Below are 27062 nucleotides of genomic sequence, written 5' to 3' on the forward strand. Positions count from 1 at the left end.
CGATTTTCAAAAATATAGAAGTTTTATCGGGTCAAGGAGTTGTTCAAATCTAACCAAACTGGCTATGGAGTATCCCGTGTGTACCTAGAGTCTAGAACAAAAAGAGTTTTTGCTATAGCTTGCCTGGGAAAAAAGTTCGTATTTCAATCGGAAATATCCAGTTATTCGCTTATTCGATTTTAAAAAATATAGAAATTTTATCGGGTCAAGGAGTTGTTCAAATCTAACCAAACTGGGCATAGAGTATTCCGTGTGTACCTAGAGTCTAAAACAAAAAGAATTTTTGTCATAGCTTGCCTAGGAAAAAAATTAGTTTTTCATACGGAAATTTGCGATTAATTCGAATAGTTAATTTTAAATAATTTTAAAAAATAGGTCTTTTTGATTAGGTCTTAGAGTTGTCCAAAGTGAACCAAACTCGGTATGGAGTATTCCATGGGTATTTAGATGGTAAAACGAAAAGAATTTTTGGTATAGCTTGCCTAGCAAAAAAGTCTATTTCAGTCTTACTATTATTCTAAGGTGAGGGCCTCGGGCCCGCTTGAGGTGCACCCCCCCTGCCCCGTTGAGACGCCGGTTAGTCGGTTTCCCCCCCCGCTGGGATTTTGTGCACCTCATTTGTGGGGACGTGAGTTCTTTTCCGACAGTACGGTTACCAGCATCAGACGGTTATCATCCAGAACAGACCCCTGATCATTCTATTCCCATCCGGAAGCGACCTCTGATCATACTATTGTGCGCTCGAAAGGGGCCTATGATCATACCATTCCCATCCGGAAGCGACCTCTGATCATACAATTCCCATCCGGAAGTGACCTCTGATCATACCATTCCCATCCGCAATTGACCCCTGATCAGACTATTCCCATCCGGAACCAAAACCCAGACCCTGTAATTATGGTCTGGGAACACACCGTGTGCGTTGAACTTCGGATGATCAGAGGTCACTTCCGGATGGCACCTCAACCTGGGAAACGCCCCCCTCGTGTGTTCATCTTCGGTCTGAACATCCTTGATTCCGTCTGGGACCTCAAACTGGGTACATTTTGCAACCGTTCAAAAGACTGAGGCATGCACTTGGTGTAAAAGTTATTTTTACATTTCAATTAAAGATTTGAACACTCGGTTGGTGTGGTAGGGATCTCAGAAGTGCGTGAGTCAATACTCGGCCACGGAGGACATCACGGAGGAAGAGAATGGATTTGCAATAAGTCCTGACTTTGAGGGAGGAGTAGAACTTTTGTCAGTGGCGAATAAAAGTGACGAACTGCTGCAGAACTTGATTCTAATGGCGAAACAGATGGCAGGATCTATCGGTAAGTGTCAAAGAGAATACGTATTTCCATATGCAAAACAAAGCAATGTGAGAAAAGCTCTCACTTTTCGTTCAACGTTTTGCTTTAACAAATCTGAACATCTTTAACAAATCTGAACATCTTTTAAATCCTGGAATCTTCTTTAGAATCACAGATCAATTTATGACAAAATCAACAGTATTTTCAAATGGAGAAACTTATTAACTGTTTCTTTCATTCTTTTCTTTTCTTTATTTTGTTTTGCTCTAAAAAGGCACGAGCAGTTTTACAATGTCGAAGAAGTCTGCAATGCTAGAGGTTCCTATATACATAGTCAAAAGTCAAACTTCCTTGATTTTTCGGCAGTTTTCAAACTTACAAGTTGCGCATTTTAAGCAACGTATACTTGACTCTGCAGTAGTCACTTCGAAGTTCTGGCTGAACAAATCGAACCTCTTTGCAGTTCTCAAGATAGACCAGAAGATCTCAGTAAATCAGGCGGAGTCACTCACCGTATTTTTCCAAGTCCATTATTTTCTTTTACATTACTGTGTTGAAATTGAAATCTTGTTTTTTTCTTATAGGTTTTTAATGGAAAATTCCGTTGCGAGTAGTAATATGTGAGCAGAGCTGGGGGAGGGGGTAAAAGGATGTACTTATGTATTATTTTTAGGTATAGCCTCTTTTCATCCAATTTCCAACGACGAACGTAAAAAGAGAGGGATAACAATAGACATGTCGTCTTATCATAATTATCCCCAGGGGGGAAATGCGTCAAAGTGGGATAATTGTTTTTCTGCTCTAATGCACTTTAGATAATCTTAACTACCTAATAAAATCCATATGAAGAACTTTTACTTTGAAACACTTCATTTACGCATAACTTTTCAATTATCAATAATTTTGTTAATTTTTGATTATTATTGAAGTTTTGTTTTCAAAAATTTCACAAAAAATTCCTAAAATTTTTTTTGAAATTTCAATTTTTTCCAGTTTTTTTTTTACTCCTATGTTGTGAAAGCATGCAAGAAACCGATTTTATGAAAGTTTCTGTTTTTTTTTCTCGGTAGTTTCAGTTTCCAAATCCAAAAACCATAAAAAAGTTTTTCAGATAATATTGTTCTAATAATCGATTAATGTTTTTTAACGCACAATTTCAATGGAAAACACTAAAGCACAGAAAACCATTACTGAAATAATTTCTTTGTTTTTTCGTAGAATTTGATTCTGAAACCTCAATTTAAACTTGTTTGTAATGTACGTTACAGTACAACTTTATAGGTTTTTTTTCGAATTGGAATTCAATGGTGGTGTGGAAAACACTACAGCACAGAAAACCAATGAAATATTTTTTTTGTTTTTTCGTAAATTTTTATTCTGAAACCTCAAACTAAATTTTTTGTAATAAAGGTTGCAGTACAACTTTCGAGGGTGTTTTTCGAAGTGGAATTCTATGGTGGCAATTTCAAAGCCAATGATAGAATTTAGTTTTAGTTTCTGAAATTTCAAAATTCGAAATAAATTGTCCGAGAATGGTATGAAGTATTAATTGTCTGTATTTTATTTATATACAAAGCATTTGATGATGATTCGCTAAACCTTAAGAAAACACACTTTTTGGTTGTTCTAAAGTTTCATCGTCTGAAACCTGAAACCTCAAACCCTATTTTTGGAATTATATGTTTCAGTACATCCTCATAGCGTCCGAATCAAATGGACGTCAATTCTTCAAACTCAGAATCATATAGACATAGTTTAAGAGTCGTGAAAAAAGGACAAGTTTTTGTTTTTAGAAATTTTAGATTCTGAAACCTGAAACCTGGTTTTTTAACGTCATATGAAAAAACGACAAAACTTAAAGAAGAATACCAACTAATTGCTTTTGTTTTAGTTATTTTAAAATTTTTTTTTTCCAATCTGCCCATCTCTTACCAAAAATTACAAATCAAACAAAAAATACCCATTTCCTGGCGAAAAAACACCCAATTCTTGTCAATAAATAAACAATTCTTGACAAAAAGCTCAATTCTTGGCAGAAATGACCCACTTCTTGGAAAAATTACCCAAATTGTGTCAGTAAAACCTAATTCCTTGCAAAAAAGCCCGATTCTTAACAAAAAATCCAATTCTTGTTATAAAGTACACAATTCATGCTGAAAAACACCCAATTCTTGCTCTAAAATACTCTATTTTTGCCAAAAATTACACCACTATTGCCAAACAAAAACTCAAATCCCGGCAGAAAATACCCAATTTTTGAAAAAAACAACCCATTATTGTCAAAAATATCCAATAATTGCACAAAAACCCATTCTTGGCAAAAAACAAACAATTCTTGACAAATAACATTCAATCATACCCAAAAATACCCAAATATTACAGAAAATACCAAATTCATGCTATAAAAAATAATTTGTAACCCAAAAACATCTATTTCTATTCCAGGATTAAACAATTCTTGACAAAAACACACCAAAGTTCTAACGAAATTTACTCTATTTTGCCAAAAGATACTTAATTCCTGCCGAAAAGAACCCACTTCTAGCAAAAACTGCCCATTACTGGCCTCACGACAACACAAAAATCTTTTCAAAACAGACTATTTTTTATCACAAAGTAGCTAAGTCTTGTCAGAAAAAACCCAAGTCTACACATTTTTTTTTGGTATTGTCGAAAAATACCCAAACTGTTATCAAAATAACAAAATCTTATCATTTTTTTATCTAAAATATATCAAAAATTGGACAAATTTGCCATCGTTTGTATTTAATTAAATTCTTCCCGACAATGCAATGATTTAGTGACTCTACAAACATCAAAATTTGACATCATATTTTGTGATGACGAATTTTCTTGGATGATCAATTTAGGTTTAATGAGCACAAACTTGTCACGAATTGTTTACATTTGTCCAAAGCTATTCATTAGAAGTAACAGTTTAATCATATTAATTTAACAAATAGGACCTACTATCTTCACAATTAGGAACAATTAGGTAACATTATCTTTACAGGAAGGCCACTGACTTCTCTTGAAGGAAATTTAGTCCAGCTAAATCATATGATTGCTAAAATTACGGATACCTGTTTATTTTATGGGGTCACCGAACTCATGTGAACAAAAATTAATACATACTACTTACAATATGATTATTCTTACTTAATCAGATCATTCACAGCTGACCTGATTGAAGTCTTACACATAATAATGTTATAATTACGTCACTTTTTATTATAGTGTACAAACAAAAGTCCAGCTCAATTTGCTATTTTTCTTTGTCTCCAACAAATCAACTGTTTTTTTCAAATTTTTCAATCCTTTCGGGAAACAATATCAATCTCATTTTCAAAAAAACAAAGTTGTCAACTATTAACATTCCAGTGAAGACTCTTAATCTCCAGTACATCTTCCTGTTTCCCATTACAGTTAGTACTCTTCTGTTACAAATTATGAAAACAGACAAGAAAAAACCTATAAACGGCTATTACAAGCATCGTACTCGTTTGCAATTGGCATAATAATTTTTCAGTGAAATCTGTGAAGTTGAACAAAAATCTCGAGGCCCACTTTTTCTTCCCCGATTTCATTTATGATGTAGAAATTATAGAGGAGAGGAAAACGTGCTTCGGCTTGGTAGCTGATCCTCCATTCTCATTTCCAAGGCAGTTTCTGGTCTTCATTATTACAATCAAAAATTGGCCTGAAGTCTCTGTACCATGGAAAGAGACAATTTTAGACCTCTACAAGAATCACAGCAAAAACACATTTTTACACGTTTCAGACAACGTGGATCTAAGCAGATCATTCCCTGCGCAGTTCTGTGATTACGAGTTGTCTTATAGACCAAAGTATGAATAAAAAGTAGAGTTTTTTGAGGAAGAAAGGCAAATTAAATTCCTGCGGTGTGTGTCTGACGACTTTGAAAATTTGCAGGAGCAGAAACCTCATCGGGATTGGGACGAGTGGGAGAACAGGTTATTGACAGAGAGTATCATTGCAAGTAGAGAAGAATAGAACGCACTTGATCCCATTTTGGCATTAAAAATTTTGAAAAGGCAGTCCCTTTTTTTCGTGTTTTCGTACAGAAACTGGACAAGATACAATGAAAGAAGTACAGGGAGCATCGCGTTTTGAAAATACTTCACTCGAGACTGCCAGAACCATCCTTAGTACAGTAGTAAAAAGTATGCAGATTACCAAGATCATATTTTCCCTAATGAGGCAAGTGAAAAAAAATCTGACAAAATTTCCCACATATATGAAGAACCGTTGTAATGTACGCAAAAGACTGTCAAGAGAAGGGCTCCTGCTGTCAATAACCCTGAGATTGTGGGAACCAAGAAAACTGGATAGTGATAAAAACGAAAACAAAAAGTGTTCTCCTTAGCGCAAATTGAGACGAGCCGCTGAGTTTCATGGTAACAAAAATTAGCAATCTGAGAAGTTATTCCTGTGACTGGTCAAACTGTTTGTTTTTCCTGTATTTTTTTAGATATAGTCTTTTAAACTGGTATTTTCTTAGATGACTGATTGGTTGGTTAAATTGTAATATTCTGTTTATACACTCAGAAAAAGTTGAGTTTCATGTATGCTTTTGAATTGATACTTTGATACTGATATGTAATTGAGTTTTTAAAATGCTTTTTCGAAGTCAGTTTTTATTAAAAGTTCAATTTTGAAAATAAAATTATGGTAAAAAATGCTGGCTTTTGGTATTATATGCTTTTCCCAAAAACGCCGCTTAACGTCGATAAATTCTTATTTTTATGATATATGTTTTTTCAAAAACGCCGTTTAACGTCGAAAAATGCTTGTTTTTTTAACATCTGTTTTTTCAAAAAGGACAGCATTCTGACTTCTGCAAAACACTCCCTGCCGCTGCTTTGAATCGCTTGTTCAGAATTCTGTTAATGATCGCCGCAGATGAGATCAGAACAGAGAGTCAGCTGTCGTTGCAGAGACTATGAAGTTGATCGGAAATAGTTCATCTGGTTATCAGGTAATGGACTGCAGTCGACATACGAATGCAAAATATGTGAAAGGTTCTCATGTGGATAAGTTTTTTTAAAACAAGATTTTTCAAGTCCACGAAAGAGTTGCCAGACCAACTTTATGAGGTAGAAAAGAGCAGGGTATTTCGTTTTTATCCTCTTGCTCGCCAAACTTACCATGTTGCAACCTAATTACAATTTCTTCACCTCTTTCTGCGATGCGAACAAAATTGAGTTGATTGGAATGGACGCTGATGTTTTCTACATCGCACTTAGTGAGAGGAAAATTTGACAAATTCAGTCAGCCAGAAATGCGACCCTTGTAATACTGGATGATGGAAAGCGAATAATGTGTTAATTTCGCAGCAAACTATAGCAGCAATTTTTCCCACGAGAATGCTGCAATAAGTGTGCTGCCTTTGATAAAAGAATTTCTGGTTTTTTTAAGAAGAATTTTTGGTAAATAACTTTTCAATTTAGATAAACATACAGATCATTAAGTATAAAATTTACCATGCTTTAAAAAAAAAAAGTTGAATACGATTTGCATCATTTTTTATTGGTTTGAAAAAATTCTTTTAAATGTCGATTTTTTAAATAAGTTTTTTTTAATAAGAGATGTACATTTTGATGATTTGTTGATATATGTTTTTCCATTTTGTGAGTTTTTGAAGTTTTTCAAAGTGCATTTTTGCAGTTAATTATTTTTCGAAAAAAATGTTGCTTCACTAAAATAAATTTTTTCAAAAATGTTTTTGACATAAGCTTATTAACAAAAAGTAATTTTTGATGATTTTAGCTTTCTCTTTTTTGTATTTATCAGCCTTTGAAGTTCTTTAATGTAAAGTTTTGAACTTAGTGATGTTTTTTGAAAAAATGTTGTTTTACTTAAATGATTTTTTTTCAAGCGTGTAGTTTTTTACATAAGGATTTCAGCAAAAAGTGTAAATTTTGGTCGTTTTTTGATTTTCTTTTTCTGAAAAATTTCGTTTTTTCATATATTGTTTTGAACAAAAAAATTTAATTTTTGATTTTTTTCTGTTTTTCTGTTTTTTCATTTTTCAGATTTTAAAGTTTTATTACGTAAAATTTTCAATTTAATTATTCTTTATTGAAAAAAAATTGTTTCAATAAAACAATTTGTTTTTCAAAAAAAGTTGATTTAGTTTTTTTACATGTAAATTTTGATGTTTTTTCTTATTCTACTTTTTATTTATCAAGTTTTAAAGTTGTTTGCGATTTTTTAAGCAGTCGAAAATTGTAAAAATCAATTTATGACAATTTTGGAGAAGTTAATTATAAACTGCGGAAATCTATAACTTCAAAAGCTTGATTTGTGATAGATTTCTTCGAAGTTTTTCAATAAAATCTCCATAATTTTAATAATTCAATTTTTGCAATTTTCACCTGCGTTAAAAAAATTTCAAAATCTTCGAAAGCTCATAAATCTAAAAACAGAAAATTAAAAAACAAAAAAACTGCAGTTTTTGTGGCAAACCTTATGTAAAAAGAATTTTGAACGCAAAAAATTTTGCATTAAAACATTTTTTAGAAAAAAATTAATTAAAAAATTGAATTTGACATGAAAATATTTCAGAAAATGAAAAACAGAAAAACAGAAAAATAAAAAAATTCAAGATTTTTTTGTAAAAAAACTTTATGTGAAAAACGACGTTTTTCATAAACAATTTTTTTACTAAAAAAAGTTTTATTTCAAAAAATAAATAGTTAAAAAATTTTACATAAAATAAAATCAAAAACTGAAAATTTGGAAAACCAAAAAATAATAAAATTTGCATTTTTGCTGAAAACCTTATTTAAGAAACGACAATTTTGAGAAAAAATTATTTTAGTAAAACAAGATTTTTTTTATCAAAACATCGTAAATTCAAATTTTTAATTTATAAAACTTTAAAAGCTGATGAAAGAAAAAAACAAAATCTTCAAAATTTAAAATTTTGTTAAAAAGCTTATAACAAAGACAACATTTTTGGAAAAAAAAACAGTTTACTAAAACAGCCCATTTTTTTCAAAAAATAATTTCTTTCAATAGTTCATACTAAAAAACTTCAAAAACACACAAAAAGAAAAACGAGAAAAAAGTCAAAATAAACGTCTCTCATAAAAAACTCATGTAAAAAAATTGACATTTAAAAATAATTAGTCCAGCAAAACAATGAAAAATGATGCAAATGGTTTTCAATTTATTTTTAAAAAATGGTAAATTTTATACCTAATGGTCTGTTTGTGTATCTAAATCTAAAAGTTTTTATCAAAAATATTTCTTTAAAAAACCAGGTAATCTATTATCAACGGCAGCATGCTTATTGCATAATTCTCGTGCCAAAAATTGCTGCCGGAGTTTGCTGCAAATTATCACTTCAACCTCTTAGCATCATCCAGTACCAGAAGATTTGCATTTCTGGTTGACTGATATTATCGAGTTCTTTTTTCACTAAGTGCCGTGTAAAAACTATCAGTATCCATTTCAATCAACTCATTTTTGTTTGGTTTGCGAAAAGAGGAAAAGGAATTGTAATTAATTTGCAACATGGTATGTTTGGCGCGCAAGAGGATAAAAAACGAAATGCCTTGCTCATTTTTAGCTCAAAAATTGATTGGGTCTGGCAACTCATTGTGGGACTTGAAAAACCTGTTGTTAAAAAACTTATCCACATGAGAACCTTTCACATATTTTGTATTCGTATGTCGACTGCAGTCTTTTACCTGATAACCAGATGAACTATTTCGAATCAACTCCATAGTCTCTGCAACGACAGTTGACTCTCTGTGCTGATCTCGTCTGAGGCGAGCATCAACAGAATTCTGAACAAACGACTCAAAGCAGCGGCAGGGAGTGTATTGCAGAAGCCAAAAAAGCCCGCCTTTCTGGAAAAACAGATATTGAAAAAAAAACGAGCCTTTTGGACGTTACAAAAACATTACAAAGACAAGAATTTTTTGTCATAAATTTAAATCAAAATTTAACATTCAATAAAATTTACTTCAAAAATGCATTTTAAAAATTTAATTACATATCTGTATCAAGGTATCAATTCAAAAGCATACAAGAAACTCAGCTTTTTCTGAGTGCAAAAACAGAATAATACGAATTAACCAGTCAGTCAGTCATCTAAGAATATACTAGTTTTAGACCTGAATTTATACAGGCAAAAAATAAACAATTTGAACAGTCAAAGGAATAACTTCTCAGATTGCTAATACTTGTTACCATATAACTCAGCAGCTCGTCTCAATTTGCGCTATGGAGAACACATTTTGTTTTCGTTTTTATCACCATCTGGATTTTTACTTCCAACAATCTCAGGGTTATTGACAGCAGGAGCCCTTCTCTTGACAGTCTTTTGCGTACATTACACTGGTTGCTCAGATATGAGGGACATTTTGTCAGATTTTTTTTCACTTGCCTCATTAGGGAAAACATGATCATGGTAATCTGCATATTTTTTACTACTGTACTAAGGATGGTTTTGGCAGACTTGAGTGAATTATTTTCAACAGGCGATGCTCCCTGTACTTCTCTCATTGTATTTTGTCCAGTTTCTGCACAAAAACTTGAAAAGGTGACTGCCCTGCCAACAATTTTTTTCTGCAAAACGTGGTATAAATTGCGTTCTTTTCTTCAATACTTGCTACGATACTCACTGTCAATGGCCTATTCTCCCACTTGTCCCAATCCCGATGAGGTTTCTGCTCCTGCAAACTTTCAAACTCGTCAGACACAATCGGCAGGATTTCAATTTGCCTCTTTTTGTCAAAAAACTCCAGTTTTTACTCATACATTGGTCTATAAGACAACTCATAATCACAGATTTGCGCACGGAATGATCTGCTTAGATCCATGTTGTCTGAAACGTGTGAAATTGTGTTTTTGTTGTGATTCTTGTAGAAGTGTAAAATTGTCTACTGGCATAGTACAGAGACTTCAGGCCAATTATCGGTTGTAAAAATGGAGACCGCAAGCCGCCTCGGAATTGAGAATGGAGGATCAGCTACAAAACAGAAGCACGTTTTACCCTCTTTTATATTTTTTACATAAACATTGAAATCGGGGAAGAAGAAGTGGGCCTAGAAATTTTTGTTCAATTTCACAGGCTTGATATTCAATATTCCAACCTTTTTTTTGGGTGAAGACGGTTGAACTCCTAGATGAACTATTGTTAAAGATACTGCAAAATCTTTCTCTCTAAAGAATAATATGCTATTTGCGAATAATTTCGATGATTATAATGGCTATTTGTTCGTTTTTTGTTCTGTTTTCATATTTTATAACAAAAGTGTCTATTCTGAAATGGGAAGTAGGAAGATGTCTTGGAGATGAAGAATCTTAACTGAAAGGTTTATAGTTGACAACTTGGGTTTTTCGCAAAACCAGAGAGCAATTATCTCTGAAAAAGAATTTAAAAGCTAACTATAATTAAGTTGTTAAAAACAAGGGAAAGAAGCACGACGATCTGGACTTTTATTTGCACACTAAAATAAATAGTGACGTAATTATTACATTATTATGAGTAAGACTTCAAACACGTGAGCTGTGAATGCTTTGTTTAAGTAAGAATAATCATATCGTACGCAGTATGGATTCTTTTTTGTTCACATGAGGTCATTGACCTCATAAAATATTTATTTATCTGTAATTGTAGCAATCATATGATTTAGCTGGAGTAAACTTTGTTCCAAAGAAGTCAGTGGCCCTCGTAAAAGAATGAGATCACCTATTTTTTCGTAATTGGGCAGATAGTAGGAGGTAAATATTTAATTACTATGAATAAATCGATATATTCAATGACTAATTTTGGACAATAATAAAAAAAATTGTGTCGAATTTGTGCTCATTAAACCTATATTGATAACCTCAGAAGATTCGTCTTCACAAAATACGACGTCAATAGTTGATGTTTGTAAGGTCAATAAAAAATTGGATTTTGAGGAAGAATTTAGATAAATACAGATGATGGCAGGTTTGTCCAATTTTTGATAAATTTTAGATAAATATTTGATAAAGTTTTGTTATTTTGCTTACAATTTGGTTACTTCTGACAACACTCAAAAATTTGGTAGATGTGGGTTTTTTGACACAATTTAGCTACTTTTTGGTGAAACTAGTTATTTATGGCATGATTTGTGTGTCTTCGTGTGGTCAGTATTGGGCAGTTTTTGCTAGAACTTGGTTTTTTGGGCAGGAATTAACTAATGTTTGGCAAAATAGACTAGATTTTGGGGAATATTGGGTATGTTTTTGGTAAGAATTGTTTAATTCTGGGCTAGAAATTGATGTTTTTGGGCTAAAGTGGGTTCTTTTTTGCCAAATTTTGGCATTTTTTGTCAATATTTGAGTTTTTGGCCATAATTGGATGTTTTGTGTCAAGAATTGGGCGTTTTTGCCAAGAACTGGGGTTTTTTGACATTAATGGTGTGTTTTTTTTAGAATTGGGTTTTTTCTGCCATGACATGGGTGTTTTTCGGCAATAATGTTTTGGATGCATTGAGTATTTTTGGCAATAATGGATTATTTTTTTGGCATCAATTGGTTTTTTTTCTGTTCAGATTTGTATTTTTTGGCAAAAGCTGGGTAAATTGTGAAAAAGATTTGAAAAAAACTGAAAAAAAGCATTTACTTGGTATTCTTTGTCAATTTTTATGTTGTCTTTGTATATTACGTAATATTGAGTATTTTTTGAGATAGTTCTTTTGGCAAGAATTTGATAATTTTTGGCGTTATATGGTTATTTTTGGGAAATAATTGAATGTTTTGTGTCCAGAATTGGGTATTTTTTGCCAATAATTGGTTTGTTTGCAATAATTGAGCATTTTTGACAGTAATGGGGTGTTTTTTCTTCATGGATTGGGTATTATTTTGCTAAAAATTGGGTATTGTTTGGCAATATTGGGGTAATTTTTGGAAATAATAGGGTATTTTTTAGCAAGAATTGGGTATTTTTTAGCAAAAACTGTGTACTTTTTGTCAAGAATTGGTTTTTTGGTAAGAATTTGTTTTTTTTGCGAAGAATTAGATATTTTTCACACGAATTGGGTAGTTTTTGCCAGGAAGTGGGTCATTTCTGCAAGAATTGTGTTTTTTGCCAGGAATTGGGTATTTTTTGTTAGATTTGTTTTTTTTGGTAAGGGTTGGGTAGATTGGAAAAAAAATTTTAAAATAACTAAAACAAAAGCAAAACTTAAGTTTTATTTTGTCGTTTTGCGCATATTACGTTAAAAAAACCATATAAAGACGATTTGGACCATATAGCTCCAAAAGAGTTTTTGGTTTCAGTTTTCAGAATCTAAAATTTCGAAAAAAAAATTTAAAATTGTTTTCTTTTCACGACTTTTAAACTATGTACATTGGATTCTGCGATAAAAACTACGCTATGAAGATGTACTGTAACATACACTTCCAAAAATATAGTTTGAGGTTTCAAGTTTTGGAAGATGAAACTTCGGAAAAACCAAAAAGTGTAACTTCTTAGGGTTAAACAAATCACCATTAAATGCATTGTATATAAAAAACTATATACTGTTAACACAATACTGTTTTCGGAGAAATTACTTTGTAGTTAGAGGTTTGAGAAACTAAAACAAAAAAACCCAAAACTATACTCTGTTATTGACCTTGAAATTACCATCATTGAGTTCCACTTCGAAAAATATCCTCTGAAATTTTAGTGTAACATAGATTTTCAAGCAAACAAATTAGTTTGAGGTTTCGGAATCAGAAACTACGAGAAAACAAAAACTTTTCAGTGATGGTTTTCTGTGTTGTAGTATTTTCCGTTGAAATTGTGCGTTAAAAAATATAAATCGATTATTAAAACAACTTTATCTGAAAGTTTTTTTTAATGGTTTTTGGTATTGGAAACTGAAACTACCGAGAAAGAAAACCAGAAACTTTCATAAAATCGGTTTGTTGCATGCTTTCACATCATAGGGAGTAAAAGAACTGAAAAAATGAAATTTTCAAAAATTATTTTCAAGAATTTTTTGTGAAATCTTTGAAAACAAAACTTCAATAATAATCAAAAATTAACAAAATTATTGATAATTGAAAAAGTTATGCGTAAATGAAGTGTTTCAAAGTAAAAGTTCTGCATATGGATTTTATTAGGTAGTTAAGATTATCTGCCGTGGTAACCTTCAATTTGGAGCTGATTAGTGCCAATCCACGCTCACCCATGAGATTCATGAACAACTATTTTTGTTGACATTTGACCTTCATTGTTGCTGTCTCATCAAGTTCCACACATTAATATCAAAATCGCTTAATTGAACATGAAAGTTGGTGAACTTTGTGTAATGTGATATGTGATTTTTAGATACGAAGTATAAACTGAAGGTGAACAAGAAGCCAGTGCTGAAGGATCACCTGGTTGCATGTGCTGCCCTGCGGAAGTATTTCATATCAGGTCCATGTACTGGAAAGCCACCAATGAACCCACTCACCAAAAGCATATGGTACCAAATAACCATTCACCCATACAAACACTTTTAGTAGGAAGCAAAAGCATAGGTTTCATTGTCGACATCTTCCAAATGGCTCATTAAAAACCGAAATATAATGTGTTCACCGTTGTTTTGCAGTTGACCACTGATTGTCTATTGAAAAATGGTCTTTTCTGTAAATCCATGATATCGTTATCTTCAGTCGCTTAAAATCGCTCAGAAGGTTGATTTTAATGAAGTACTGATTGAAAGCTGTTTGAGAGGTCACATTTGCCCATTTTGAAAGGTCTGATATCGGTTTCAATAGTCGTCTACAATCTGGCCAGGAAAGGACATGGTGACGCTGTACACATTGTATTCGTAATATTATGTTCCTGATGCGTTTAGGAAGAAATGGAAGGAATTCAGTGAAGAGAGCAAATTGGTATCAGGGAATCGAATGAAGGAGATCCTAGTTGAACATGCAGAAGCTGCAATGCAGGCACGTTTACTACACTATACAGATATGATCTCCCTAATTCAGTAAATGTGGACCACTTTTGATAATTTAAGCTCCTATAGAAGCTATAGATATAAATTAGCCAGATACCGCTAAACATAGGCTAGTAATATTTGTAAATGACCTAGTTGTTAATTATTTTGAGTTTTTGAGCGTGGTTGCTCACAAAAAGTATTTCGGCTAACAATTTTTTGATTTGAATTAAAAAACGAAATCAAACAAGTCACAGCAAAAACTGATGTTAATAAATGATGCTTTCTATTAATTCTGTTTGTTTCTGTCTCCAAAGCCACAAAATATTTATGACATTTCACAAATCGAAAAACAATGGAAAAAGCAGCATTTTGCTTTGCACAAGAAGACAAAGAAAGATATCATTGTTTAAAACACTCGAGGAGGACAAAAAGCATCATCAATTTTTGTGCGTTCTTCCCAAAAGAAGTATTGGTAAAATAAAATAAATTTCGTGAACTTGAATACCTAAATTATATGAATACCGAAATCGAAAAAGGATGAGGCAGCAAAATATCGAGTTTCTGTTATATTAAATTTTTTGGAACATAAGATAAAACGTCGGATCTTTGCTTTATGACTGCAAAGTTACAAAAATTGTTTGCTAACCTTACAAAACTGTTGACGCTCCCAGCTTTTTTACATTTCACAATAAGTTGTAAAGGTCGTTTTGTTCATTTTGGAAAAAAGATGGTATCTGTTTCCAAAAGTAGAAAAAAAACTGTCTAGAATGCTTTTAATAAGTCACAGATAACTAGCTAAGAAAGAAAACCACTGATAAGAACATTGCTCTGTCAATGAAAATATAGAAAACATAAAGAGGCTTGTTCGCAATTTTGCAATTGAGCAGAAATTTTAGAGGTTTTAATTTTGGCTGTAAGGGCACAGCTACATTACATACTTCAAAAGAACAGCAAAATTTTAAACGATCATTAAGCTTTTTTCGAAGATTAAAACTTACAATTAAATTGTAGAGTTTATTGTTTGCAGTTAATCACATAAACTGACTGGATTAATTTAAGAGATATTGTTAAATCGTAACTCAAATGCTGGAAATACCACGATTGAATTTTCATGGAAGAAAATTATTTTATGGCTAAACTAATGGAGGGAAAACCTATTAGCTGCGAGCATGTGGCCATTTCTAGGAGCAAAAAAGACTGTAGAACGGAAGGCAGGCTGTCAGGTTGACTAGGCTCACTAATGCGTGTAACAAAAAGAGGAGCGAGAAAGAAATTAGATGGAACTGTTTCATTCCGACCTCGTAGGAGTAACAAATACTATATAGAGGATTGAATGATTTAGCACGTAGTAATTGAGATTTGATGGAGCACATTTTTGTCATCATAAAGTGTGGAAAAAAATTGTTTATCCTTGAAATGTTATCGAGAGAACATTGTCATCACTAAAATTATCCAGAGATGATCGAGCCACCTACTTCTTTGAATTGGACCATTTAAATAATGTTAATGTAGCTCCAATGATGTTGAACAAGGGCAGCGGAAAGGTAATTGATATGCTACTGACGCTGAAGAATTAAAAATAGCGAATTACCGACCTAAAAATTTTTTATAGTTTTTTATATGAGAATGCGTTCTTTATTTTATAGTAATGAGCTTCGGTTTGCGAATAGCAAGTTGCAACACATTAGTTGATCGTGCTCGCTAACATTCAGGTCATCCGGAAGAAAATGAAATTTTGCAATATATCAAACTTTGTTTTAAATCTGAAGGTTTTCACAAGTTGGACCAAAAATTTGTTCACCCTGCGATTTTAGGAAGACAATATCTCGGTACCAAACACTTATATGGGAAAAGTGATAGTTTTGGGGTGTAATCGGAAAGCGGTTGTTATGTGTTTCCAAAAACACCAGCTATCGCTGTGTGCATTTAGGCCATAAACCGAATTTTGATTAGGCAGAAAACGACCCGCACCCCAAAAAAATTCATATGTAAATAAAAACACCGCATTTGCATTTTATTCGCTTAAAAAATGTCTTGCCCAACAATTTCGCCACCTTAAATTAAACCAAGTATGTATTGGCCTTTAACACGCCCTGAAAATAGGATAATGGAATCCATGGCATTTAACGAATCAACCAATAGGTTTAGAGAGAGCTGAATTTCTTGTGCCGTAATGACTTTTGTCTTGTTTGAGCAAACAGTTTGTTTGCTCAACTCGGTATAAAGGTAGCTTGCACAAAATGCGCAGCACAGAAATTGGTAACCGTGAGTGTGGTAATAGTTGTTTCTCTGGCACAATTTGGTCGTTAATGAAAGCAATCGCTCATGTGATAACAACTAAACCTCGCTCTGTCACTTTTGCTGGAGCAATTAAGCGCGAGGCTCTGAATGGTCGCTGTTATAAAGTCAAAGTTGTTTGTTTAGTTGGCTTGATTTATTGAGCAGGAAACTCGGTACACAGTACGTAAAGTTAATTGTTCAGAAGAAGACAAACCATCTAACTAAACCAATCCGAATTGATAGATCTGAGCTGTATGGTTTACCCTTGAGAGGCTGCATAAAAAAAATTTGAAGTCTTACAGATATTGATATCCAGCTTAACGGAAATTAATTCTTAAGTAACAATTTCATGCAAGATTTTTCAAAAAAAGATCCCTTAAAAAACAAAAATAATTAAATTTTTAAGCGAACTCAAAGATGCAAATAATTAAAAGAGAAATGTATAATTTTAGTCCCATTCATGGAATACTTTTGGTATTAAGAATATTATACAAGCCAAACTGTTTGTCAACGTAATTTTGAGAATTTTTTTGGAAATATACAGTTTAGAAAGTTTAATAAAGTTTTTTTTGTTCAAAAAAACCTTTATAAAATTAAATGATTCTGGAAAAAAATGATTCTGGTTGCGTGAAACAAATCCGTTTAACGAATTACAGTCAGTCACTATTTCTTCAATAGCAGAAGAAGGAGAAACAACAATTTTGCCTTTTGATTTGCCAACAATTTCACATTTAATTTCGCACATTAAATTGAAATACAAAAGTTCATAATTGTTTAGGTTACTTGGGCCTCTTTTTGTAAAAAAATTATTAATCAGATGAACAAACAAAAATTTCTCAAAAAAGCACCTCGTTCCAGAAATGTGTTTTAAAAATTGACAGATAAGTTTATTAATTGTGTTATTGTATGTTTATCATATTGGTCGGTTTATTTTGTGGTGTGATACTTTCAAGAGGCAAAAATTCATTTTGAAGATTTGAGAAAAAGTGAATCACTTCTATTTCTTTCCTATAAAAGAAGAAAACCGACCAATGTGATAAACATACAATAACACACTTAATAAACTTATCTGTCAAATTTTAAAACACATTTCTGGAACGAGGTGCTTTTTTGAGAAATTTTTGTTTGTTCATCTGATTAATAATTTTTTTACAAAAAGAGACCCAAGTAACCTAAACAATTATGAATTTTTGTATTTAAATTTAATGTGCGAAATTAAATGTGAAATATTTAATCGTGACCTAGAATTTAATTTGTCTACTTTATTCTTGACTTTGTATTTGAACGCAAACGGTAGAGATTTTTTCACTCCCAAGATAGTGTATTCAATTATAACTATGGTTTCTGAACAACAGAAAAAGAAAAAAATGATGCAAACATCCTTCAGGCAAAATTGTTGTTTCTCCTTCTGCTATTGAAGAAATAGTGACTGACTGTAATTAGTTAAACGGATTTGTTTCACGCAACCAGAATCATTTTTTTCCAGAATCATTTAATTTTATAAAGGTTTTTTTGAACAAAAAAAACTTTATTAAACTTTCTAAACTGTATATTTCCAAAAAAATTCTCAAAATTACGTTGACAAACAATTTGGCTTGTATAATATTCTTAATACCAAAAAGTATTCCATGAATGGGATTAAAATTATACATTTCTCTTTTAATTATTTGCATCTTTAAGTTCGCTTAAAAAATTTAATTATTTTTGTTTTTTAAGGGATCTTTTTTTGAAAAATCTTGCATGAAATTGTTACTGTTTAGGTTACTTGGGTCTCTTTTTGTAAAAAAAATTATTAATCAGATGAACAAACAAAAATTTCTCAAAAAAGCACCTCGTTCCAGAAATGTGTTTTAAAAATTGACAGATAAGTTTATTAAGTGTGTTATTGTATGTTTATCATATTGGTCGGTTTTCTTCTTTTATAGGAAAGAAATAGAAGTGATTCACTTTTTCTCAAATCTTAAAATGAATTTTTGCCTCTTGAAAGTATCACACCACAAAATAAATTTTCTGGATAATTAATAGAGAATACAATTTTTGCATGCCTCTTTTTCGATAGCAAGACGCTACGTTCGTTCATTAAATCATCATACATCCTATATAGTATAAAAACTAGCAAATTTTTGTATGATGCATATATGTATGTAGCGTAACTGGCAAATTTTTGTATGATGCATATATGTATGTAGCGTTATTATCCAGATACAACTAACAGGATTTTTAGATATTTGTTTTTCAACATTGTTAATAATTGGATGGTTTTGGTTTGATCATTATGTGCACAAACGCAGATTTGTAAACACTAATTACTCGATAATTTCATAAGTATCTATCTTTGAAAGAATCTGATTAATTTGTTTTAAGTTTCGGTAACGATTCTATATTTATGATATAATTTCTGCGTACCCTATTCTAGTTGTTGAAAAGAAAAGACTAGATAACAAGATTTTTGTTCTTCTGGATAACGAACAGACCATTTTTTTTGCTTTCATTAGAATAACTAACGGAATAAAATTGCTCTTTGATTTAAGTTGAGACTTTGGAAACAAAACTAGCTCATTTATAATTGCTTTTGTAACGTTTAAGGTTAATATTCCCTGAAAGCAGCTATTCGGGGAAAATAATTTAAAAGATTTCAAAATTCTAGGCGCATCTTAAAACCAAGAAATTGTAAGTAAAAGAGCAGATTCGCAGATGACATTAAATAAGGCCAAAAATCTAATGAGGAATATGAAATTTTAGAGATCAGATATTTTATAAAATTTTTAGGTATACAGAACACTATTTTGGTTTCTCCTAGTTGCACTCAGCTACACTTCCCTGTTTTTGTTCAGATATTTGACACGGATCCTGATTTCAGAGTGTTGATGCAGAAAAACGAATCAATAAAGGACTTCAAAAAGCTACTAGAAGAGTTCAAACAGAGCCTACGTGAGTACTGACACCTTTTACAACCAACTTTCAGCTAGACATAAAATATACCTGGAAAAGTTCTCTCCTGATAAAATGGTTGCCAAAAATCCGTGGACAGAGTTGGGTTTATACTTTAAGATCGAAGAAAGTCGAAAATTAGTAGAAATTAATAAAAAAACAAAAGGCAGCAAAACTCATCGCATAAATCTTGCAATATTTGAAAATTTTGCTAAATTGTTAAATCTTATGTAAAATTTGACGCAACATTTTTATTAGTAAAATACTAGCCCAACAACGAAAGAAAGTTTTTTGTAAAACTTGCGTATATTATGAGAAAGGTGACGCCTCTGTTGGTTGAACTAAATTTGTGCTTTCTTCCCAGAAGAGGCTTCGACGAGTAGTGCGAGACCATCCTTTGAACACAGACCAGAGAAAGCTACAGCAGTTGACGATGTCGACACATTCTTACACACATTTTCTCACATGCAAGCTCAGGTCTGTCGAAAAAACCAATTCTCAAATCTTCTGTTTTAGTATTCGAAGTAGCCAAACAATTAATATCTTTAATATTGTGGAGCATAATATACACAAAGAAAGTGTACAAAAATTGAGCAAAAGACACCATTTAATTTTACATAACTTTAATACCTTATAATCGAATACAACCAAAATATGATGTTTTCAACACCCATTATGGTTTTTCTTGATGATTATTCAATGCGTAATTATGTATAAGGAATCAACTGAATATCTAAATTACTTTTTAAAAGATTTTTAAGATAAAAATCAGCTCTTCTCAATGTTTCAGTGAATTTTTTGGAAAGTTTTCGGATGGTTTTTGATTTCTTTTTTAGCAACTATTGCTCGACTCATCATTGAAACTGGATGACTGAGAATAATGTGTTGATGTGATAGACAAATGCCCTTATTGTTAATAAGAAATCCAGTGAATTTAGCGGTGAAAAAAGAATAATTATTTTCAGGTCACCAAGTCGTATCTGGAGCTAATGGAGTCCCTGAAAGTCAGGTGGGCAAGGTCAGGCGATGACGTCATGTCTCGTGAGAATGTGGCCAAAAAGACAAGGGAGGACCTGCTTAGTATCCAAGACCAGCTTGTCAAGTACCAAAACTCGCTGATCATGTACCAGTCTGACATCAATGCTCTCTGGCAATGTATGATCCAACACCAGCAGATGATGAACAATGACTTCCAGTGGGATTTTGTGGCAAGTTTACCAGTTATTAAACGCATCAAAGATTTGACATTTTGAACAAAATGTGCTGGCTTGATCACGGCATGGCCGCCGCTATAAAATAAAAACTCTGGGCAGCAAAATTTGCCATTAATGCAGTCTGTTATTTTCAGGAATCAGTGAATGGTGACGATGTGCGTGGAGTCGAGAATGGTTACACTAAAAAACAGAAAGCCTGTAAGTTCTCTGCTACACTCTAAATGACATGTATGTAAAGTTTGCTGCGCAGTGTAAAAGTAAGTGGAGTGCAAGAAAAAAATTACCAGTAATATTTTCTCAAAATTGCTTACTGCACACACAAAATTCCGATAAATTACATGCAAATATCTCTTTATTTTCCAATTAAAAATATTGAAGAGTAAAATAGATATGAATAAAACTTTGCCAGCAAAATACTTTTTGTGTTTGAACTTTTTGAACAGGAAAAAAAACTGTGTTTGTGAAATGCCTAAGTGAGTCTTTCATTTAATATTATGATAGGTCAGTTGGGCGCAGAACTAAGAAAAGAAAACACTAAACCAAAAAAATTATAAGCAACAATAAGCAAAAAGTGCAAAAGGTTAACTGACACGATCGGGATTGCAACCAATTTTCAATGCAAATGATTTTTGTGACAGACTATAGCCTGACCTCAGACCAACTTAAAATTTATATCTAACATGCTCAAATTACTTCAATTCTATATGATATCTTTAACTTGCCTTTGAAACGAAACAGCTCAAAATTTTTATAAAGAAAAACGTAACTGCGTAACAGCGAAAACCGTAACAGCGTAGAAGATACTTGAAAATTCCGCCGTTTTTTAAATCAATATTGTAATATTTTATAATACATAATTTAAATTTTGTTGGGTTATGGACTTTCGCAAGCGGAATAAAAAGCGTTTTTAACTAAGTAAAAGAATTAATTTCTCAAAAATGAGAGAATAACAAAATGATATTTTACAGTAGAATTTAGAGATTTACAGGAGAGATCTGATTATAAGATCAAGATGGTGATTTGAATTTGGGGATGAAAAAGGACTCAAAAATCAGCTGTATATATACCCATTATCAGTGTGAAAAAGTCAAGATACAAAACTAATCTTAGCACCGTGATTTATAGTGGGGGTCGCAAAGGTTACCCAATATGGTTTGCTTCTGCAAATCAGTCGCAAAGGGAACCATAAATGGAATGCATTTGCACTTTTCTGAGAATTCATTCACACTTCCGGAGATATCATCATCATTTAATACATGCTGGGAAGATTTTACATCAATTAATCTAACTCTAATAATAGTTATCTAGGTTCACCAATTTGAACCGAATATTGATTCTCAGCACCATTTCTTGACGATTCATTTATATAATTTCTTTGATCAAAATCAAATTGCTTGTCTTTCTAACCTGGTAAGTCAAACTTTCTTTCTAATTCTCACTAAGTTTAAGACTATAGTTTGATCGAAATTCTAACACCCCCACTCAGACTTGAGCTGATTGCGTAGAGTCTGTTCCCATCAAAACTGCTCTGAATGTTTCCACTTTCGAAACGGGTAAGGACTTTGTGAAGATGTCCGCTGCCATTTTGTCTGTAGGAACGTAATGAATTGAAATAGTCCCATCCTCCGTTTTGTCCCGGATGAAGTGAAACTTTGTTTCGATGTGCTTGCACCTTTTGTGCATGACTGGGTTTTGGCAGAGTCTGATACAACTTTGGTTGTCTTCTCCAATTGCTATTGGACGTTTCTGTTGGATGCCAAAATCCTCTAGAAGTTGTTTCAGGTAGAGTGCTTCTAGAACTGCTGCTGCCATGCCCTGATATTCTGCTTCTGATGAAGAAAGAGCAACTGTGGCCTGCTTCTTGACACCCCAGCTGAGTGCTGCGCCACGTCCGTTGAGCTTGAAGTAATAGCCCGTTGTTGATTTTCTGTCGTTCACGTCTCCAGACCAGTCTGCATCACTTTCCCCCACTAAATCATAACTAGCCTCTTTTGTGTAAGTAAGTTTTAAACCTTTTGAACCTTGAAGATATCGCAGAAGTCGTTTTCCGCACATCCAGTGTTGATTGGTAGCTGCATTCATGTGTCTGGACAGAATGTTGACTGTGAACATGATTTCTGGCCTCGTCTGTTTGGCCAGATACAGAAGTGATCCAACCAAGCTTCTGTAGATCCTCTGGTCCACTTCTTCGTCTCCGTTCTGTGCTGTCTGAAGTTTCAAATTCAAATCAGCTGGAGTTCTTGAGGGTTTGCATTGATCCATTTGAAACCGCTCAAGCATTGTTTCTATGTAGCGTTCTTGGTCGACTGTGACTTTGCCCTCTTCTCGTCTGATTCTTAGACCCAGAAACCAGTGTAGTCTCCCTCTGTCTTCCATGTGAAAGGTTGCTTCTAGTGCTTTCTTGACATCAGAGACCACTGTCATACTTCTTGATGCTACTATGATGTCGTCAACCCAGACCAAGATGAAGGTGTGATCCTCTGCTTCTGATCTTGCGAACAAGCAGTGATCGTTCCTGCTTCTGGTGAACCCCTGTCTCAGTAGGAAGTTTGCCGGCTCTTTGTACCAGTTGTTAGCAGCCTGTTTCAAACCATAAATTGATTTATTTAGTCGACATACTAACTTCTCCCCATCTGATCCGCGTTTTACAAACTCCTGTGGCTGTTCCAGATACACTTCTTCCTCGATTGGTGAGTGCAGGAAAGCAGTCTTGACATCAAATTGGTGCATCACATGGCCTTGCTTCGCTGATAGCTGAAGTAGAATCCTGAATGTTTCTGGCTTACAGGTAGGCGCAAAAGTCTCAAAGTAGTCCAGTCCTTCCACTTGTTTGAAGCCTTTCGCCACATAGCGCGCTTTGTATTTGTCCACTTGACCACTGGGTCCCAATTTCACTTTGTAAACCCATTTGCCCGGTATGACGTCCCTGTCTGTGGGTGGTCTCACTAGGTTCCAAGTCTCGTTTTCTTGGAGTGCCTTGACCTCGTCCTTCATTGCCCGGTGCCACTGGTCCCAATTGTCACCTTGCTTGGCTTCGTAGACTGTTTTGGGTTCCACATAGTCGCCCTCAGTCACAGCAAGATGGGTCCTGACTTCTCCAAAAAATTGCGGAACATTCCTTGCTCGTGTCCCTCGTCTGGGCTCTGCTCTGTCCGCGTGTTCCAGTGCATCTTCATTGAAGCCAACTGTCTCTAACTGTGAGAAGTCTTCTGTGTCACTGTCTTCTAGTGACTCTGAGTCTCTGTGACTCCCTCTTGTTGCAGTAGATCCTTCATCTAGTGCTGTTTCTCCAACATCCGACGCCTTTTGTCTCAGTGTTGTTTCTTGAGTATTCACGCTCCCTGCGTCATGCCACTCCTCCTTTATTGCAGTAGATGTGTCCTGTCTGTCTCTGTTGTCATCATCTTGATGACCATCATCTGGGTGCCAGATTCCCAGTTCCGACCCATCATCTAGTAGGTCCGCCGTTTCTTTGTTGTCAGGGATTGAGCCCACTTCAGACTCCTTGATGATCACATCTCGAACTGCCATCACCTTGCGTGTGTTGGGTATGTACACCAGGTATCCGTTTTCTCCTTCAGTGTAACCCACAAACTTTCCTTCCAGTGCCTTGGGTTCAAGTTTGCTGACTTCTCTGTCCCTCTTCCTCATGAAGACTGTGCAACCAAAAATAGATAATATACTAATTGGAAGCTTAGGTTTTACACCTCTCATCAGCTCTGCTGGGCATTTTTCTTCTCCTCGTCTCACAACCAAGTTTCTGATCCTTGCTGCGTGAAGAATTGCTGCTCCCCACATCATCTTGGGAAGTCCTGAGTAAATGAGCAAACATCTTGCCATCTCCAGCAGTGTCCTGTTGCACCTCTCAGCTAACCCATTCTGTTGTGGCGTCTCTGGTATGGTCTTTTCCTGTAGAATGCCTGCATCCAAGCAGTACGTCTTGAACTGCTCTGAGAGAAGCTCCTTTGCATTGTCTTGCCTCAGCTTTTTGGGCGTCCCCACACTGAGAACAAATTTCTTCAGGCTGGCCAGTGCTTCACTCTTTGCCTTAAGCAAGTCCACAAACAAAAACTTCGTGTATTGGTCTGCAAACACTATGCAGAACCGGAACCCTGACAGTGACTCTACTCTGAAAGGTCCCATCACGTCTGTGAACACCCTCTCCAGCTTCTCTTCTGCTTGGGTCTCTGCCACTCTTGGTACTGGAGTCTTTGTGATCTTGGCCAATGCACACACATTGCATACATCATCGAGTTCCCCCACTGTCTCTGGTGCATTCCTGACCACATCCGCTTGATTCAAATGACCCAATCGTCTGTGCCACTTCCTTGCAGTGTCAAGTTTTACGCTGTTGGAACTCATCTTGAATTCTAGAACGCTGCAGGTTAAGTAAAACAAATTATTTTCTTGTGTTAGTTTTACCCGAGTTCCCTTCTGGAGTTTCATGCAGCTGTTTCCTCTCTCGAAAGTGAAGCTATGTCCCCACTCCGTGCATCTTGAGACTGATAGGAGGTTTGAAGAATAGTCCGGCACACACAGAACATTTTTGAGTTCGCATTGGAATTCCCCTTTGTTTGAGGGTATGCTGATCCTCACACAGCCTCTGTCCACCACTCTGGAAGCCTCTCCGTTGGGATTTCTGACCACTGATTGAATGGGCACAAAGTCCAGAAACGCATCGATGTTCGTCACTATGTGATCTGTACAACCACTGTCCACTAGCATGCCTGCTGTCTTCCACTGGGTAAGAGCTGCCCAGCATTCCTCGTCTGGTGTAGCCAATGTTGGACCCATTGCCACTGACTCATGTTTGCCTCCATCTTTTTGTCTCTTGCATGCCCTGTCTAGGTGACCCTTCTCACCACACTTGCTGCATTGTGCTGTCTCCTTCTTCCTGCAGTCCTTGGCAAAGTGTCCAGGGATCCCACACACAAAGCAGTGAGTCTTGAAGTCACGCTTCACTGCCAGTGCCACTGAACCACTTTGTCCCTTGTGTCTCTGCACCGTGCTCTCATGAAAGTTCTGCAGCCTTTTTCTCAACTCTGTGAAGTTCGTTGCCGGGTTGAAGCTTTCCTGTATTACAAAACTTTCATACCTCATTGGCAGACCATTGAGGACCAAGGCGTTGAAGAGGGTCTCTGAGACTGCTTCCCCTGCTTCTTGTAGCCTTGTGAGCAACTCCTGTCCTCTGATGAAGAAGCTGTCCAAATCCTCAGAATCCTCGAGCTACAGTCGAGCAAGCTGTGCCACTAAAGTCACCACTGTCGGCGTCTCCACACTCTGAAATCTCTCTTGCAAAAGCTTCCAAGCCTTTGCTCCATCTCCAATGCCGTCATCTCCCACACAGTCATGTCTCATCAGCATGAGGGTTGTTGCATCTAGAGTCAGTGCCAGATGGCACCACACATTGTTCCGTTTCTCCTTGATGTCTGCAACTTCCTTCTCATATGCATCCTTCTGCACCTTGTGGTTCTTCTTTTCATCATTGGTTGCCCCATTGGCCAGTGGCGCAGGCTCATTGGGTTGCTCCTCTGTCCCCAGTAGTGATTTGTAGAGTCCCTTCGTCTGCATCATCGCCACAAATCTTGTGCTCCAGATTGGAAAGTCCTGTGCCTTTCCTGTGTAGGTCAGCAGCTTCACTGTCTGTTGATCCATTGAAGTTTGAGCAGGCAAAACAGTTGTGAAAAGAAAAGGTACTAAGCAGAAAAGGATTATGACTGTCAACAACAAATTAGTTTTGTTTTGGAAATTAATTTTATGACTTAAAAAATTGCTGGGCCCATAACCTGTTGGGTTATGGACTTTCGCAAGCGGAATAAAAAGCGTTTTTAACTAAGTAAAAGAATTAATTTCTCAAAAATGAGAGAATAACAAAATGATATTTTACAGTAGAATTTAGAGATTTACAGGAGAGATCTGATTATAAGATCAAGATGGTGATTTGAATTTGGGGATGAAAAAGGACTCAAAAATCAGCTGTATATATATCCATTATCAGTGTGAAAAAGTCAAGATACAAAACTAATCTTAGCACCGTGATTTATAGTGGGGGTCGCAAAGGTTACCCAATATGGTTTGCTTCTGCAAATCAGTCGCAAAGGGAACCATAAATGGAATGCATTTGCACTTTTCTGAGAATTCATTCACACTTCCGGAGATATCATCATCATTTAATACATGCTGGGAAGATTTTACATCAATTAATCTAACTCTAATAATAGTTATCTAGGTTCACCAATTTGAACCGAATATTGATTCTCAGCACCATTTCTTGACGATTCATTTATATAATTTCTTTGATCAAAATCAAATTGCTTGTCTTTCTAATCTGGTAAGTCAAACTTTCTTTCTAATTCTCACTAAGTTTAAGACTATAGTTTGATCGAAATTCTAACAAATTTTGTATCAGTTTTTAC

At 34.5% G+C, this 27062-nt stretch overlaps 1 protein-coding gene across 2 annotated transcripts in view; it reads left to right on the forward strand.

Moving 5' to 3' along the window:
• LOC142335333 (uncharacterized) overlaps positions 1–27062 on the forward strand; it is a 79206-nt gene that overhangs the window by 44633 nt on the left and 7511 nt on the right. For both annotated transcript variants that reach the window (XM_075383783.1, XM_075383784.1), the window contains exons 4-10: positions 1139–1316; positions 13621–13759; positions 14135–14228; positions 19336–19432; positions 19797–19909; positions 20398–20640; positions 20781–20844. In XM_075383783.1, the coding sequence (XP_075239898.1) occupies positions 1139–1316; positions 13621–13759; positions 14135–14228; positions 19336–19432; positions 19797–19909; positions 20398–20640; positions 20781–20844 (928 nt within the window). The remainder of the gene's footprint in view (positions 1–1138; positions 1317–13620; positions 13760–14134; positions 14229–19335; positions 19433–19796; positions 19910–20397; positions 20641–20780; positions 20845–27062) is intronic.

The sequence above is a fragment of the Convolutriloba macropyga genome, chromosome 2 (genome assembly GCF_964194025.1).
Source record: "Convolutriloba macropyga chromosome 2, txConMacr16.3, whole genome shotgun sequence".
NCBI lineage: Eukaryota > Metazoa > Xenacoelomorpha > Acoela > Convolutidae > Convolutriloba > Convolutriloba macropyga.